Source organism: Gracilinanus agilis, chromosome 5, assembly GCF_016433145.1.
Source record: "Gracilinanus agilis isolate LMUSP501 chromosome 5, AgileGrace, whole genome shotgun sequence".
Lineage (NCBI taxonomy): Eukaryota > Metazoa > Chordata > Mammalia > Didelphimorphia > Didelphidae > Gracilinanus > Gracilinanus agilis.
Genome location: NC_058134.1, coordinates 1,278,287 through 1,294,412, shown reverse-complemented (window position 1 = coordinate 1,294,412; position 16,126 = coordinate 1,278,287). Strand labels below are relative to the sequence as shown.

General features: G+C 49.2%; 1 protein-coding gene across 1 annotated transcript in view; it reads right to left on the bottom strand.

The window, feature by feature from the left end:
- Positions 1 to 11,309: 11,309 nt before the first annotated feature.
- SDHAF3 (succinate dehydrogenase complex assembly factor 3) overlaps positions 11,310 to 16,126 on the bottom strand; it is a 34,125-nt gene continuing 29,308 nt past the window's right edge. The window contains exon 2 of the mRNA XM_044678140.1: positions 11,310 to 12,020. Within this exon, the coding sequence (XP_044534075.1) occupies positions 11,832 to 12,020 (189 nt within the window). The 3' untranslated portion in view covers positions 11,310 to 11,831. The remainder of the gene's footprint in view (positions 12,021 to 16,126) is intronic.

Sequence of the window (16,126 nt, the reverse complement as noted above, 5' to 3'; positions counted from 1 at the left end):
AAAATGAAGCAAAGAAGGCAAAAGATGATCTACAAAGAAAATCAGACCAGAAGGAGAAGGATGACCAAAAAGCCAGGGATGAAATTCAGTCTTTAAAAAAACAGAACTCAACAACTAGAAGCAAATAACTTCACAAGGCAGCAAGAATATATAAAACAAAATGAAAAATTTGAGGAGAAAATGAAATAACCAAAGATCTGGAGAACAGAGCTCGAAGAGACAATTTAAGAATTATTGACCTACTGGAACATCATGACAAAAGTAAAAGTTTGGCCATCATCCTACAGGAAATTATCCAAGAAAATTGCCCTGACATTCTCAAACAAAAGGGAAAAGTGGAAATTGAAAGAATCCACAGATCACCTCCTACATTTAATCCACAATTGACAACTTCCAGGAATATTATAGCCAAATTCAAAAACTACTAGACCAAGGAAAAAATATTACAAGCTGCTAAGAAAAAGTCATTTAGATACCAGGGAACCACAGTTAGGATAACACAGGATCTGGCTGCATCTACATTGAAGGACTGGAAGGCATGGAATATAATATTCCAGAAAGCAAGGGAACTGGGTCTACAACCAAGAATCAACTATCCAGCAAAACTGACTATATTTTTGCAGGGTAAAGTATGGTCATTCAAAAAAATTGAAGACTTCCAAGCATTCATAAAGAAAAAAACTGGACTTAAACAGAGAGTTTGCTGCCCAAATATAGAACTCAAGAGAATCACCATTAGGTAATTAAGAGAGTGGGGAGGGGGAGAGAAAAAAAGAAAAAGAATCTTTCTTTAAGGGACCCAATAAGTTTAATCAATTTGTATCCCTAGAAGAAACGAAGATATTGATAAATATTAAAAATTGTTATTATCAACAGGGTAACTAGAAGAAGTTTACTTAGAGGGAGCAGTGACAAACTGTATAGGATGAAATGTCAAGATATGTGTGTGTGTGTATGTGTGTTTGTGTGTATAAATATATATAAAACTAGAGGAGGGGAAAAGGAGATAATATTAAGAAAAATGGGAAAAAAGACAAAATGGAATAAATTTATATTCCATAAAGAAGCAAGTGGGCCAAAAAGGGGAGAAGATCAATACACTGGAAGGATAAAGAGGTTGGAGAGAGGAAATACTTAATACTTAAGTGCATTGAAATTAACTTAAAGGAGGAAGAACAATCAGATCCATTGGGGCAGAGAATTGATTCAAGCCCTATAGGGTAACAAAAGGATTAGTGGGGAGGGAAGCAACATTAAGGGAGGGAGAGGACAGGTGGGGTAGCTTAAAAAGTCCCTAAAGAAGAATAAAATGGGAATAAGAAGGGGGAGGGGAGAAAGGGAAGTACAATAAGGGAGGGGATCAGGGAAACTGATTAAAAACAAAACAATGGTATAGAAGGAAATAGTGAAAGAAGAAAGGGCAGGACAAGGAGAAAGAAACAAAATGTCTGGGAATACACAGTTGATAATTATAACTCTGAATGTGAATGGGATGAACTCACCCATAAAATGGAAGCAAATAGAGTGGATGAGAAACCAAAATCCTACCATATGTTATCTACAAGAAACACGCATGAGACAGGCAGACAGACATAGAGTAAAAATGAAGGGATGGAGCAAAATCTATTGGGCTTCAACTGAGAAAAAGAAGGGAAGAGTTGCAACCATTATTTCTGACAGAGACAAAGTTAAAATAGACCTGGTTAAAAGAGATAGAGAAGGTAACTACATCCTAATAAAAGTCAGTATAAACAATGAAGAAATATCAGTACTCAACATGTATGCTCCAAATGGCATAGCATCCAGATTGCTAAAGGAGAAGCTAGCAGAGCTCAAGGACGAAATAGATAGCAAAACTATACTAGTGGGTGACTTCAACCTTCCCCTATCAGATCTAGATAAATCAAACCAAAAAATAAATAAGAAAGAGATAAGAGAGGTGAATGAAACCCTAGAAAAATTAGAGTTAATAGATATATGGAGAAAAATAAATAGGAACAAAAAAGAATACACCTTCTTTTCAGCAGCACATGGAACATTCACAAATATTGACCATGTAGTTTTTTGTTTGTTTGTTTGTTTTTTTATCCTGGGACTCCATTCTAGGAGCATAGGGCCGCAACCAGTAGGCAATGGGACACACAGTCGCTCTGGGTCACCCAGCTGGGAAGTGTCTGAGCCCGGACTTGAACCTAGGACCTTTCATCTCTAGGCCTGGCTCTCAATCCACTGAGCTAGCCCAGCTGCCCCTACTTTAGGTTGCAGTTTCTTTAGCAGATGTAGTTTTTACAGGGTGGGGTTGCTAGCCCCACGCCCAACTCTCCTCCTTTTTCATCCAGGCTAGGGACCGTCCTTGGCCCAGGAGTGGTAAGACCATGTAGTAGGGCATAGAAACATGGCAAACAAATGCAAAAAAGCAGGAATAATAAATGCAACCTTATCCGATCATAATGAAATAAAAATAGTTATTAGCAAGGATACATGGAGAGGCAAACCAAAAACGAATTGGAAATTAAATAATATGGTTCTACAAAATCAGTTAGTTAAAGAACAAATCATAGGAACAATTAATAATTTCATTGAAGACAATGATAATGATGAGACTTCTCACCCAAAACTATGGAATGCAGCCAAAGCAGTTCTAAGGGGAAAATTTATATCATTGAGCACATATATTAACAAATTAGGGAGGGCAGAGGTTAATGAATAGGGCATGCAACTTAAAAAACTAGAAAATGAACAAATTTAAAATCTCCAGGTGAAACTAAATTAGAAATCCTAAAAATCAAAGGAGAAATTAACAAAATTAAAAGTAAAAGAACTATTGAATTAATAAATAAGACTAGAAGCTGGTATTTTGAAAAAAACTGATAAAATAGACAAAGTACTGGTAAATCTAATAAAGAAAAGGAAAGAAGAAAACCAAATTAACAGTATCAAAGATGAAAGGGGAGACCTCACCTCTAAGGAAGAGGAAATTAAGGCAATCATTAAAAACTATTTTGCCCAATTATGTGGCAATAAATATAGCAATCTAGGTGAGATGGATGAATATTTACAAAAATATAAATTGCCTAGATTAACAGCAGAAGAAATAGAATACTTAAATAATCCAATCAGAAAAAGAAATTGAACAAGCCATCAAAGAACTCCCTAAGAAAAAATTGCCAGGGCCTGATGGATGGATTCACAAGTGAATTCTATCAAACATTCAAAGAACAACTAATCCCAATACTATACAAATTATTTGACATAACAAGCAAAGAAGGAGTCCTACCAAATTCCTTTTATGATACTAATATGGTACTGATTACAAAGCCAGGCAGACCAAAAACAGAGAAAGAAAACTACAGACCAATCTCCCTAATGAACATAGATGCAAAAATCTTAAACAGAATACTAGCAAAAAGACTCCAGCAAGTGATCATTAGGGTTATTCATTATGATCAGGTGGGATTTATGCCAGGAATGCAAAGATGGTCAACATTAGGAAAACCATCTACATAATTGACCATATCAACAAGTTAACAAACAAAAATCACATGATTATCTCAATAGATGCTGAAAAAGCCTTTGACAAAATACAGCATCCATTCCTATTGAAAACAGTAGAAAGTGTAGGAATAGAAGGACCTTTCCTAAAAATAATAAACAGTATATATCTAAAACCATCAACAAGCATCATATGCAATGGGGATAAGTTAGAAGCCTTCCCAATAAGATCAGGCATGAAACAAGGATGCCCATTATCACCTCTATTATTTAACATTGCACTAAAAACACTAGCAGCAGCAATTAGAGAAGAAAAAGAAATTGAAGGTATTAAAATAGGCAATGAGGAGACTAAGCTATCACTCTTTGCAGATGATATGATGGGCTACTTAAAAAATCCCGGAGAATAAACTAAAAAGTTAGTAGAAATAATCAACAACTTTAGCAAAGTTGCAGGATACAAAATCATAATAAAAAAATAAAGGACATAAATCATCGGCATTTCTATATATTTCCAACACATCACAACAACAAGAGGTAGAAAGAGAAACACCATTTAAAATCATCCTAGACAATATAAAAGACTTGGGAATCTATCTACCAAAACAAACACAGGAATTATATGAACACAACTACAAAACACTTTCCAAACAAAACGATCTAAACAATTGGAAAAATATTGATTGCTCATGGGTAGGATGAGCTAACACAGGGGTCAGCAACATATGGCTCTTTCTGCAAGAGCCATAAAGTCAATTTTTTTCCAGGCGCAGTTACAGGAGTGAGCACTGTGAGCACTGTACGGCTCTCACGAAATTACATTTTAAAAAATGTGGCGTTTATGGCTCTCATGGCCAAAAGCAATGCAATGACACAAGACAGCTCTGAGGGATTTATGGTAAAGAACATTACCCACATTCAGAGGAAGATCTGCAGGAGAGGAAACATAGAAGATAAACAATTGCTTGAATGCATGGGTTGAGGCGGACATGATTAGGGATGTAGACTCGAAACTACCACACCAATGCAACTAACAACAATATGGAAATAGGCCCTGAACAAGGACACAAGTTACGACCAGTGGAAATGTGCAGGAGAAATCTGGGTGACGGAGGGAAGAAGCTCTCCCCGTGGGTGAGTCCCAGATCCTATACCCCAAGAGGGGCCTCAGCTTGCTCCTCTCCCGGTGCCTTCTTCCCAGGCTCTCAGCCTTGTAGCCCTCCACGGGGGGTTGGCCTCGATCCATCTCTCCCAACACTGCAAGGCAGACGCAAGCAAAGGGACGATCTGCAGAGACGATCTTCTCTCCCTAACTCCCCCCAGCCTGGGCCATGCTGTCTACCAGGGGGCAAAGGGAGCCACCCCAATGGGCTGGGGGCCTCGAATTACACCCACAAGGCAGGGGATGACTGTGTGAGACAAGGTAAAGTGCAGAGACGCAGGGTGAAGAGCAGAAGATCCTGGCTGGAAGGAAAAGGAGACGAGTTCTAAAGAGAACGTGAAAAGAGGATGAAGAGATCAGGCTAAGCTGACGCAGTTCAGAAGCTTGAGAGGGGCTTCTGCGAGCAGCCCTGGGGTAGGGGCTGGGGGGAGTGGAATCGGCTGGAGGGGCGAGAGGAGCATCCAGCTGCAGGGCAATTTTCTCCCTCTGATCTAGCTGCTGTTCCTGATTTGGGGTCTTGTTTGTCCCAGAGTTCTTCGTGTTTGTTCCTGATCTGTTTAAATCTACCTGTGAGACTCTGAAGAAGGAAACCCACCTTGGAGCTGACTGGGCGGCTTTCGCCTGCAATCCTCGGTGGCCGGCTCCCTGGCCGTCAAGCTTCCTTCAACCAGACTGACCTCTTCGCTATTTCCAAAAGCTGTCCTGGAGTGCCTCTAGATTCATGGAGCTGGAGCCGGGATCGGGGCTTCTGGCACGGCTCTGGGGGGGGGGGTGCGGCATAGCTCTCTTTGCTTGGGGACTTCCTGAGCCCTCCTTCCTTACCCGGCCCTTCTACTGGACAAGGGCAGCCATCTGGCCCTCTGAGTCTTGGCCATGCGGAGAGAACAAGCTTCTGCTACTACTAACCTTCTGAATGGCCAAACTGCCCATCACCAGGGAGCTAACCTGGCCACCAGAAAAGTCACGAGCACTGACTAAGCACCTCCGGCATCCCAGACACAGGGCTCGTGTCAGGGGCATCGAGACACCGAATGGAAGCTCACCTTCTCCTGGGGGAGGCCTCACAGGGAAGGGGAGCCTGGGCGAAGGGACCGATGAAGCAGAGGGGGGATGGCCAGTGTAGAAGTGACGGAGATGGGAGACCCGGAAATGTCCAGGGTTCAGTGATGTTGGGAAGCCTGGCTCAGAAAAGCTCTTGTTTTACTTTTTGCTCTCATTAATAACTCTGAGACCCAAGGGCGAGAAGTAGCCAAGTGGGGTGAAGTGACTTGGCCAGGATCACACAGCTGGAAGGGTCCGAAGGCAGATTTGAACTTAGGACCTCCCAACTCCAGGCCTGGCACTCTATCTGCTGTGCCATGCAGCTGCTCCAGGAAAAGTTTTTAAAAACTAAGTAGAAACTAACATCTGATTGTCATGGTGGTGGGCTGTTGTTGGAGTTGATGAAAATAGAAACTGGGGCCAACGAAGGTTCCTTGGCTTGCCCAGGATCTAGAACAGGGTTGAGCCCCTGAAGCTGGCTCTGGACGCCTCTTCCTGTCTCCAGAGCCAGCTGCCTTCAGGAGGGGAGGGATGTGGCCAGAGGTGGACCACTGTGGCGGCGGCATCACGCTGACTCATTAGGAGGAGGCGGAAGGATGGAGGCCCGAGCAATAGAGTCGAGAGGAGCCTAAAGACGAGCAGCTGGCTGGGTAAGACGCATGCTAGCGGGAAAGGCCGGATTTGGGAACTGGTTGGATATGTGGGGGGAGGGAGAGAGGAGGCCAGGTTCAAGATGGCGCTGGAGGGGCGGCAGGAAGTTTGGTGGAACAAGAATGAATTGGGCTTGGGCCAGGGTGAGTTCAAGACGTCTACGGAACATCCGTCCAGTTTGCCATGGCCCCCTGTGGCCGGCGATGGGCCGATACACCCGAGAGCCGTGCCCATGGGCGCTAGCTATAAATCAAGAAAGTTAGTGAAGTCACCCAAAGAGAGGGCAAAAGGAGAAGAGTCCGGGGAGGGCAGCTTGGGAACAGAGCCCGAGGAGTGGCTAGACGGGTAGGAGGAGAACCAGAGAAAGCTGCCCCCAACGCCCAGAGAGGAGGGGTACTCGGGAGAAGGGGGTCCCTGGTGTCCAAGGAAGGAGCAGAAAGGGCAAGGAGGCTGAGCAGGGAAAAGAGCCCGAGAGCGGCCGGCGAAGAGCTCCCTGGTGGCATCAGAGGGCGCTTTCAATGGAGCGAGGAGGTCCCGAGCCACATTCCAAAGGGGACAGGAGGAGAGGCACCAACAAGAGCCGATGTTTCACCGCTGGGTGCCCTGCCACGTCCGGATGAGAAAGAGAAGCCAGGACGGCGTCCGGACTGGCCAGTAGGGCTCTGGTTTAAAGGATGAGGGAGGCTGGGGCAGGCTGGAGGCCAGGAGCAAAGGAGCCAGTGGGAAAGGGAAAGGCAGAAGGGACGTGGACACCTCCTCCTCCTGGTGGGCCCTTCGGGTGCCCGTGGACCCGGCCCTCTCGGCCTTCATTCGCTTGGCGGCTGGGACGGTGGGAGGAGGGGCGCGGAATCTTGCCCTTGCTTCGTGCTGGCGCTTCCTTTCAGCATCATCTGCATCATTCGCTCAGCCATTTCCTGTTCTCCCTCCCTGGATGGCTCCTCTGGAGCTTTGATGCGCTTAAAGGAGGAGCCTTAAGAGATAAAGGCCGACCTGCTGCTCTGTCACGGAGACCAGAGGCTGGGGAGGGGGTGGGGGGGGGCAGAGCGATCTTCATGGTTTCCGTCTCCTTCCCAGAGGCTCACCCAAACTGGCCCCAGGTGTCCCTTCTGCCCCTGTATGGTCAAACGAGTCAGAGCAGGACTCTAGACTCCCAGTCACGGGGCCCCAACAACGTCTCCTGCCCCCTGCCCAGGGGGGTACCCAGCGGGAGAACAAAGGTGCAGCTCGTCCCACAAGGCAAAGGGGCGGGCAGTGGTCCAGAGGAGGGAGAGCTCAGCTTCTCGCCCGACGGGTACCCACATTAGACCAGGCTCACCTCTCCTTCCTGCTCCCAGGCCTGCACTTCCCTTTGGTTTGGGTTTGGAGTCCTTGCGTTCTCCTGGGCCATCCGCCCGCCCTGGGCGGCACTCGGGTCTAGCTCTCTCCTCCGAGGGGCTGCTTCCTTCCTCAGCTTCTCAGCTCCGGACACTAGTCCTGACTGAGCTGGCGGCAGCTGGTCTCCTTCGCTTCACCCAAGACCTCAGGCGGCTGTCCCGGGCGCCGCGGCGGGGCACGTCTGCCCCAGCTCGGTTCTGCCGCCTTCTTTTTCATCAGCTTGGGGGGAGCCCCACCCCTTGGTCTGCCTCCCCGAAAGGCAGTGTTTCCTTTTTGCTCCTCTCTGGGGCTTCTCGGTTGGCTTCCTGACTTTCCAAAGTGCTTGTTGAATCCGTTCGTCCACTCAGAAACCCTCACCCGACAGGAGAGGACGGGGGAGAGGACGGGCCCATCCCGAAGGATGAAGGTTCTGGGCAGCAGAGAGGGCTCGGGCCAGGGCAGAGCACGAGCTTTGAGAGCTGGGGGATGCCCTGGGGAAGGGCTGAATCCCGCAGAGCCGGGCACGCTCCCCGGGACTTCCCAATCGGAGCCCTCCAGGCACAAGAGTGGGGCTTGGGCACCGCCGCTGCCCTGGTGGATCTGAAAAGGGCTCCTGAAGGGCCCAGCCAGGACATGGGAGGCGCCCCCAAAGGGCGGCAAGGCTCTGCCATGGGGCGCCCCTGTGAAGGCACGGCTGCTCGGGCCCTGCCAGCCTGGGATTCAGCAGCTGCCCAGAGTTCCGCTAGCCAGCTAGTCCGTGGCTGCTATTCCCCTGCCATCGGCCTCCCTGACCGGACTACAAAGCACATCAAACGTGTCCTCTCAGGCAGCTCGCGGAGCACTACGAGGATGGCAGCTTTCTAGTCATCTCATCATCCCAGCCGCATCCTCTGGATGGGCTCCCGCTGGCCGGCGGCCCCCAGATGGAGCCTGGCCAGGCCGGGCCTCAGAACAACCTCACTAACTGATGTCAGCTGTGAAGACATTAGTCTACTTGGCTGCCAAGTGTTGCTGTCCATTCACAGAGAGCTGCTGTCCACTCAGACCCCCAGGTCTTCTTCAGGAGCAGCAGAGCCTTCGAGGTGCAGAACCACCCCCCCACCACCACCACCACCACCCCCGCCGCAATGGCAACTCCGGAAGTGACCTGCATTCTCACTTTTCAAATCTGTTTCCATCTCCAGGCACTTAAGGAAACACCCCAGGAAAAGGGCAGTGACTGACCGAGGTCCCACAGAAGGGCAAACCCCAAACTCCAGGGCTGGGTCAGGGCTGGCAGGGAAGGGATCAAGATTTCATCTGGAGAACAGCTTTTCCGGGGTTCTCCAAATCACCTCCCAAGATGGCCTCTCAGTTTGGTCCAATTTGGTGAGATTTTTAAACCTCCTTTTTAACTCCATGAAATGGTTTGGTTTTTTCTTGCCAGTTTTCTCCCAATGTGGGGCCTTGAGGTACAAATAATCACTGGCTCCTGGTCGCTTAGCAACAATGATGGAGAATGTCAGCTTTGCTAAGATGGCCCCGGAAGAGAGCTGGCTAGCTTTGGCTCTATTTAAAGGGCCATTCCCACCCTCCCATTCAGGGGGTCACATTGGATTCAGGGCCCAGGATTCCAGAGCCTCGGACTGGTCCTAATCCGCAAACCTCTGCAGGTGAAAAGGCCTTTGTGGAATAGCCTCTGCGGTTCAAGTTTCTTCCTCCCAGAGAGGAGTCGGATGTCTAAGGTCCCTTGGGGAACAAGGAAAATGAAGGATTCCCTGAAGTCAACAGACGACATCCCCGGCCCCCCAAAACAGGCCAGAGACGACTGCGAAGAAGCTCGCTCCTTTAATGCTGGGAAGGATAGCCAGGTGGACGTGGAGCCTAGAAGGTTGGGTCCTGATCCTTCCTCCAACAGTGCCTAATTATTTGGTCTTCATGGAGTCACTTCACTTTGAGCAGCCTCAGTCTCCTCATCTGTAAGCAGGACAGAAGGCTGCCCATATTGCCCACCTCCCAAGGCTGCCAGGCACTGCCTAGAGATGGCTCTGGTGGGTGGGCAGTGGGATTCTTCACCTCCCATCTCTTGGCTAATTCTGTCTCCCTTCATGCAGCGGGGATCCTCCACACTTCTATCCTTGACCCCTATTCCTTCGTCCCTTTGGATTCCTCCCACTCCCCTGACTCCATTTTACTCCAGTTATAATCTGGATCTTAACCCCTAAGTCCTGCACACTCTAGTTTCTATCTGTCTCCTAGAGCTATCCAAGTGGCTATTCCTCCGGCACCTCAAACTCAACATATCCAGAACTCTGGCCCTCATCTCCCCAACACGTCCCGGAACATCCCAGGCCACTCACAGGGCTCTAGCAGTCATCCTTTACCCAGTGGCCAGAGCTTTAATGACTGCCAATAGGCTTAGGGGAAAAGTGGATGGGGCGAGCCTGCAGGAAGCAACCACACTCCTTTGGGCTAAAGTGTCCCATTAAAAGCAACAGGCCATGATGCAGATAACTCACAAGTCAAACATTCTTATGGTTTCCAAAGCATTGTTTAAAAAGCTACTTTCAATGAGGGAATGTCCTTCGATTGGGGAATGGCTGAACACATTGTGGTAAATGATAGGGATGGAATACTATTATGCTGAAAAGAATAATGAACTGGAGGAATTCCATGTGAACTAGAAAGACCTCCAGGAAGTGATGCAGAGTGAAAGGAGCAGAACCAGAAGAACATTGTACACAGAGACAGATACATTGTAGCACAATCGAATGTAACTGACTTTGCTACTAGTAACAATGCAGTGACCCAGAACAATCCTGAGAGACTTAGGAGAAAGAAAACTAGCCACATTCAGAGGAAGAACTGTGGGAGGAGAAAACAGAAGAAAAACAACTGCATAAACACATGGGTTCTTGGGGATATTATTGGGGATGAAGATGCTAAACAATAACTCTAGTCCAACTATCAATAATATGGAATTAGGTCTTAATCAATAATACATGTAAAACCCAGTGGAATTGTGTGTCAGCTAAGAGGGAGGTGAGGGAGTGGGGAGGGGGATTTGGGGGAGAGGGAAAGAACATGAAACATAGAACTATGGGAAAATATTCAAAACTAAAATTAAAATAAAATAAATAAATAAGATAAAAATAAAAATAAAATAAAAAGCTACTTTCACAACAACTAAAAGCTCAAGGGAGGACCATTAGCCACCATATTGTGCCCTCCCCAAAGCCCATCTGAAAAGTGAGATCTCGGGGGTGGGGTGGGGGGAGTGGATAAAAGCTTTCATTGATGGTCACTTCTGTTAGCAAATATTCTGGAAATTAGTTGTGTTTTGCACAACAGAGACTCACTAATGGGTTAATTCTTTAAGCCTCTGGTCACCTCCCCCACTGAAGCAGAAACAAGAGGGAAGAGGTAAAGAATGAGAGATCACCCTGGTTACATGATGACATCACCAGGAAAATGGCCAACCCTTCAGAACCCACAGAATGTGTGTTATCAAATGCTACCACCACGGGTCCACCTCCAGGAGGCTCCCATAGCCACCGTGCAGCAAGGCCTAGAGGTAAAGGGCCAACATGAGAAATCAAAAGCTGACCCCTCAAAAACAGAAGAGTCCTGGTGGCATGAAAAGAATATTTATTAAGGGAAAGCATACACACACAAGCTAGAGGGGCCCATAATGGAGGCACCCCCTCAGGACTATGTATACTTGCAAGCCCTAAGGGCTGCTGGAGCAGAGAGGGGCAGAGAAGGGCGGGGAGGGGCAGAAAGGGGCAGGGAGAAGCCAGAAGCAGGATATCTGGGGCAAGGACTGACCACAAGGTGGCTATAGATGGTCTATGATGGACAGCCCAGAAAGGCTGGTTGGCTGGGGAACCCTGGGGGCCTCTGGGTGGATCTTTCCTGCAAATAGGTTATGTGTGTCCAGGGTCTCTGTACACTAAGGTAGCTCGTGGAAAACATACAGTAGTTCCAGAGCATCTCCATAGCAGACAGCAATAGTTTAAGGGTAAAAGCTGCGCAAACAAGCAGCTGCAGCCCCCAGAAGCCCCTGCTTCATGGCAGGATGCCTCTGGCCCGCCAGGCCTCATGGCCACAGATCAGGAGAATCCCACCCCCTCCTCCAGCAGGCAGGGAGGCCCTAGGTCTGGGGCTTGGCCGGATCCCCTATACTGAACTGCCGGTTGGGCTTGGTGGCCTCCTGCATGAGCTCCTGCAGCTGGCCGATCTGCTCCTCGTTGAAGTGGTCCAGCTGTTCCTCGGTGAGGCGGGCTCCCAGCGGCGTCCCCTCGGCCCCACTCGTCTGCTGCTGGAGCGCTGCTGCGTACCTCTGGGAGAGAGCAAGGAGGGTTAGTTGGGACCTGCTGGGGAGGCCCTCAGATGAATGGCCTGAATTCCCACCCTTTGACCAAGAATTCCTCCCACTGGCAACGAGCTTGGGGTGACCTTTGTGGGCCCCCTGAAATTTGGACCAATCCAAGGGGAGTTGGCCTCCGCCAGGGTGGTCTCCTCTTCCAAGGCCCACAGATGTAGGGCTGGAAGGGACCTCTGGGACCCTTTAAGGCTGCAAAGTCCTCAACTTACAGAGAAGAAGATTTGGGCCACCAACTAATCCACAAATAAGCATCTATGAAGAGCCTGCTGGGGGCAGCAGGACGGCTCAGGGGAAAGAGGGTCAGGCCCAGAGACAGGAGGTCCTGTGTTCTCAAATCTGGCCCCAGACACTTCCTAGCCGGGGGACTCTAATCAAGTCCCTTCACCCCCCGCCCCTTGCCCAGTCCTCCTGCTCTTCTGCCTTGAGTCTAAGATGGAAGGGAAGGGTGGATTCCACACCAGGAACTGTAACAATAACATACAAAACAGTTTCCAATATTTTTCAAAGAATGTTGAGCCTCAAATTCCCTCCCTCTGCCCCACCCCCAACCCCTCACCCTTGAGATGGCGAACCATCGCATACAAGCACATCCAACGTTTCCCCCTATTAACCCTTTGGTGGAGGAAAACTTAAATAGAAAAACATTAAGAAAGTGGGAAAAGCTCATCTTGGTCGGGCTTCCGCCTCAGTTCCTTTTCCAGAAGCCGACGGCGCTTTTTGCATGAGTTCTTTGGGATAGCTGAGAACAGCCGCGCCATTCACGGTTGTTCCTCAGGCAGGCTTCCTGCCGCTGCACAGTGTTCTTCCGGTGCTGCTTCCTTCACTCTGCTTCAGTTCCTGGAAGTCTTTCCAGGGTTTCCTGAGCTCCTCCTGCTCCTCCTCCCTTCCCGACAATGGCATTCTGCTACCATCATGGACTGCAGCTTTCTTAGCCTTTCCCCAATGTGTGGGGCATCTCCTCTTCCCAAACCTTTGCCCCCCCCCCCCAGGAGAGCCGCTTCAGATATCTCTGTACATCGAGGTCCTCCCGCTCTCTGGTTCTCCTAAAACCTCTCTGGGATACCAAGCTAGTAGTAGAGTGATGGGGTCACCGGCTACGTCCTGTTGGACAGGCCTCCGGGCACAGCCCCACCCCCAGCATCATGTTTTCTTACTTTTGATTCCCTGATTCGCCGGCCTTCGAGGGCCAAACCAGCAGGCACAAAGAGCTTGGTAAAATGCAGCTGGCTTGAATGGGCATTTCTTTGGCTGCCCGTGCGTTGCTGTTCTAATTACTGGGGTACGACAGGTACCCAAATGGGCCAGAAGGTGATCGTGAGCATAACGCTGAACCCTGTGCTGCGCAGCCCTGGCTAGGATGCCGGCGGATCGCTTCCAGGGGGACGAATCCCAATTCCAGGCCTTCTCCGCCATGTCCTTCCTGACCTTCCGCCTCAAGCCTTAGTTCTTCTAGAACATCCCTACCTGCATGACTCCCCCTGAAATGCAGCTCCACTGCTGCTCCACCTCCACCCCTTACCCGGCCAGTCACCTGCTTCTTATTCCCCGCTACTGCCCTGGGCCTGGCCTTCATGCCCTGCACTAGCGATCACTCAATCAATGGTCAACATCGGTGAAGCTCCTAATCCAGGTAAGGCAGGTGCCAAGTGCTGCGGCCAAAGAGAGAGGGAAAGACTTCCTGCCCTCGGGCAGGACACGAATGAGGACACTCAAAGAAGCTGGTCAAACAGGAAGTCAGGAGAGAGGGGAGGCCCTAGAATGAAGAGGGCTGAGGAAGGCTCCCCCACGCTGGCCCTAGCATCTTTCCGAGGGGGCATCCAGGCCCTCGTGCGTACTACTCTGCTAATTTACTCTCCCCAAAGTGCAGTGCCAAGCAAAAAGGACATGCAAGCGACCCTCCTACGCCAAGACCTCGGCTCTCCTCTGTCCCCAGGCTAAATGCCGACTCCTTGGACTGCTGCTCAAGGCCTCCGGCCTCTGGCCCCGTCTCCTCTAGGAAACTTGGACTCTTTGCCATCTCCTCAGATGCCTGGATTCTCTGGCCCAGGGTGTCTCTCTCCCTGCTTGCATTCTTCCATGCTCAGACATAAGCAACCCTTAGTGTCCCAGGAGTCTAGCTAAATCTGGGCCAATGCCTGGGGCAGAACATACTGGGGGGGGGAGGGGGAGAAAGGTACAATCTTTAGCCACTACTGTTCTCTGAGAGGAAAAAAGGAGGGGATGTTCCCAACCTTAGCTTCCCCAGGAGCTGGTCGTGCTGAAGTGCTAGGCCCATGTGCCGCTCCCCAGCCCTGCCCTGCCCAACAACCCCTTCCCCGCCACTGTACTCTAAGCTCCACGGATCCCGTGAGGCTCTCTGACTCCCAAAGTGATTCGTCGGTTGGGTGGATTCACTATGAGGATACACCAGAATCCGGAGTTTGGACACAGATGGCAACTTGCTAGGATTTAATTAAGTTTCACTTTGTTCTGATCGAGGCAAAGATGTCCAACGAGAACAAAGCACTCAAGACTAATGAATCCTGCAAATACCAAGTGGGAAAAAGTGCTTTCAAAACCAGCAAATTTCAACTAAGCCACAGTAATTCAGAGTTATTAAAATCATCCATCTAGATCCTCCCTCCCAAAGTGATCATAACTTCACAAAGACGGGTAAGAGAGAAGCATCCTATCTGGCGTTCCCACAGTTGGGTCAGGCCACGTCGGAGGACAAAGTCATAAGAGAACACTAAGAGAACATTAAGATCATTGTGCATAGAGCTATTATTGTCAGTTATAGATCACTAGCCTGGCAGGACTGAAGGTCATCTGAAAACAGTTCTCAGTGGCTGTCAAGCTCATGCGTTGGGGCAGCCCCCAAAGCCTCCAGGAACAAGGAGGGTCAGACAGACCCCCTGGCCCTGCCATCTCTGCTTGTCTCTGGAGGAGATCCAAGAGAGTAAAGGAGGGAATTTCGGAGCTGATGTGAACTTGCAGAAGAATGAGTTTCTGGAGGGAATCATGAAATCTAGTTGAGTGGCCTTCCACATCACATCAACTCTGAGATTCCCTGGTCCTCAGCAGCACCCAGCCCTCGGGTCTTCGGCTCTCTCTGCCTGGGGAGGATAGAGAATGAAGCCTCTATCTAAGGAGGAGTCCAGGGCCCTCTGGCTGCAGAGTTCCATTGTGCCTCTAGCTGGCTACCCTTCATCCCTTCTTTCCTTTTATATGCTACTTTCCCCATTAGATTGGGAGTCCATTAAGGGCAAAGATCATCTCTTGTCTCACTGTGTGCCCCAGTACTTCGAACAATGCCTAGCACAGAGGAGGCACTTCACAAATGTAGACTGGCCGACTGAAAACCACTGCTAAGATCAGACGGGCTCCGGGGAGATAAGAAACCTCCGACATACCCAAAGAATGGCAGATTTTGTTTGTTTTGCCATCAATAAAACTAAGGATTCTGCTTCATTTTGGGTGACTGACATCATGCTCGGTCCATGTCCCATCTAGTATGACCTGAAGCTTTCTTAAATGAGAGGACTCAACAGTGGAGGGCCACGTCTCTGTAGAGGTCAAGAAAGGGAAACAAAGATGTCCACCAATGGAGAAATGACCAAACAAACTCTGGTACACACAGGCGACAGAATACTGCTGGCTGGTAATCTGAGCATGATAAATGCAGGGAAGTGTGGACGGATCGCCATGAACGATGAAAAGTGGAGGCAGCAGGGCTGGGAAAGTGATAGCCACCATGACTCCAGAGAAGGATGACCGGCATGGCGGGCAGCATTGAGAATTTGCTGGATGAGGACCAGACTAACAGCCTGGGAATGTTTTAGGCTGGAGAAGGTAGACTCAGGGAGAAGATGTTTTCTTCAATGATGGGAAGGGCTATCATGAGAAAGAGGCATGGAGCTCGCTCCCTCTGGTCCCAGAAGGCAAAACCACAGAGTGACAGAGACAACTGGAGGTCATTCTACCAACTAGGACTACCCAGCAGTGGAGAGAGAGAGAAGAGAGACAGAGACAGAGACAGAGAGAGAGAGAGAGACAGAGAGAGACAGAGAGAGAGACAGAGA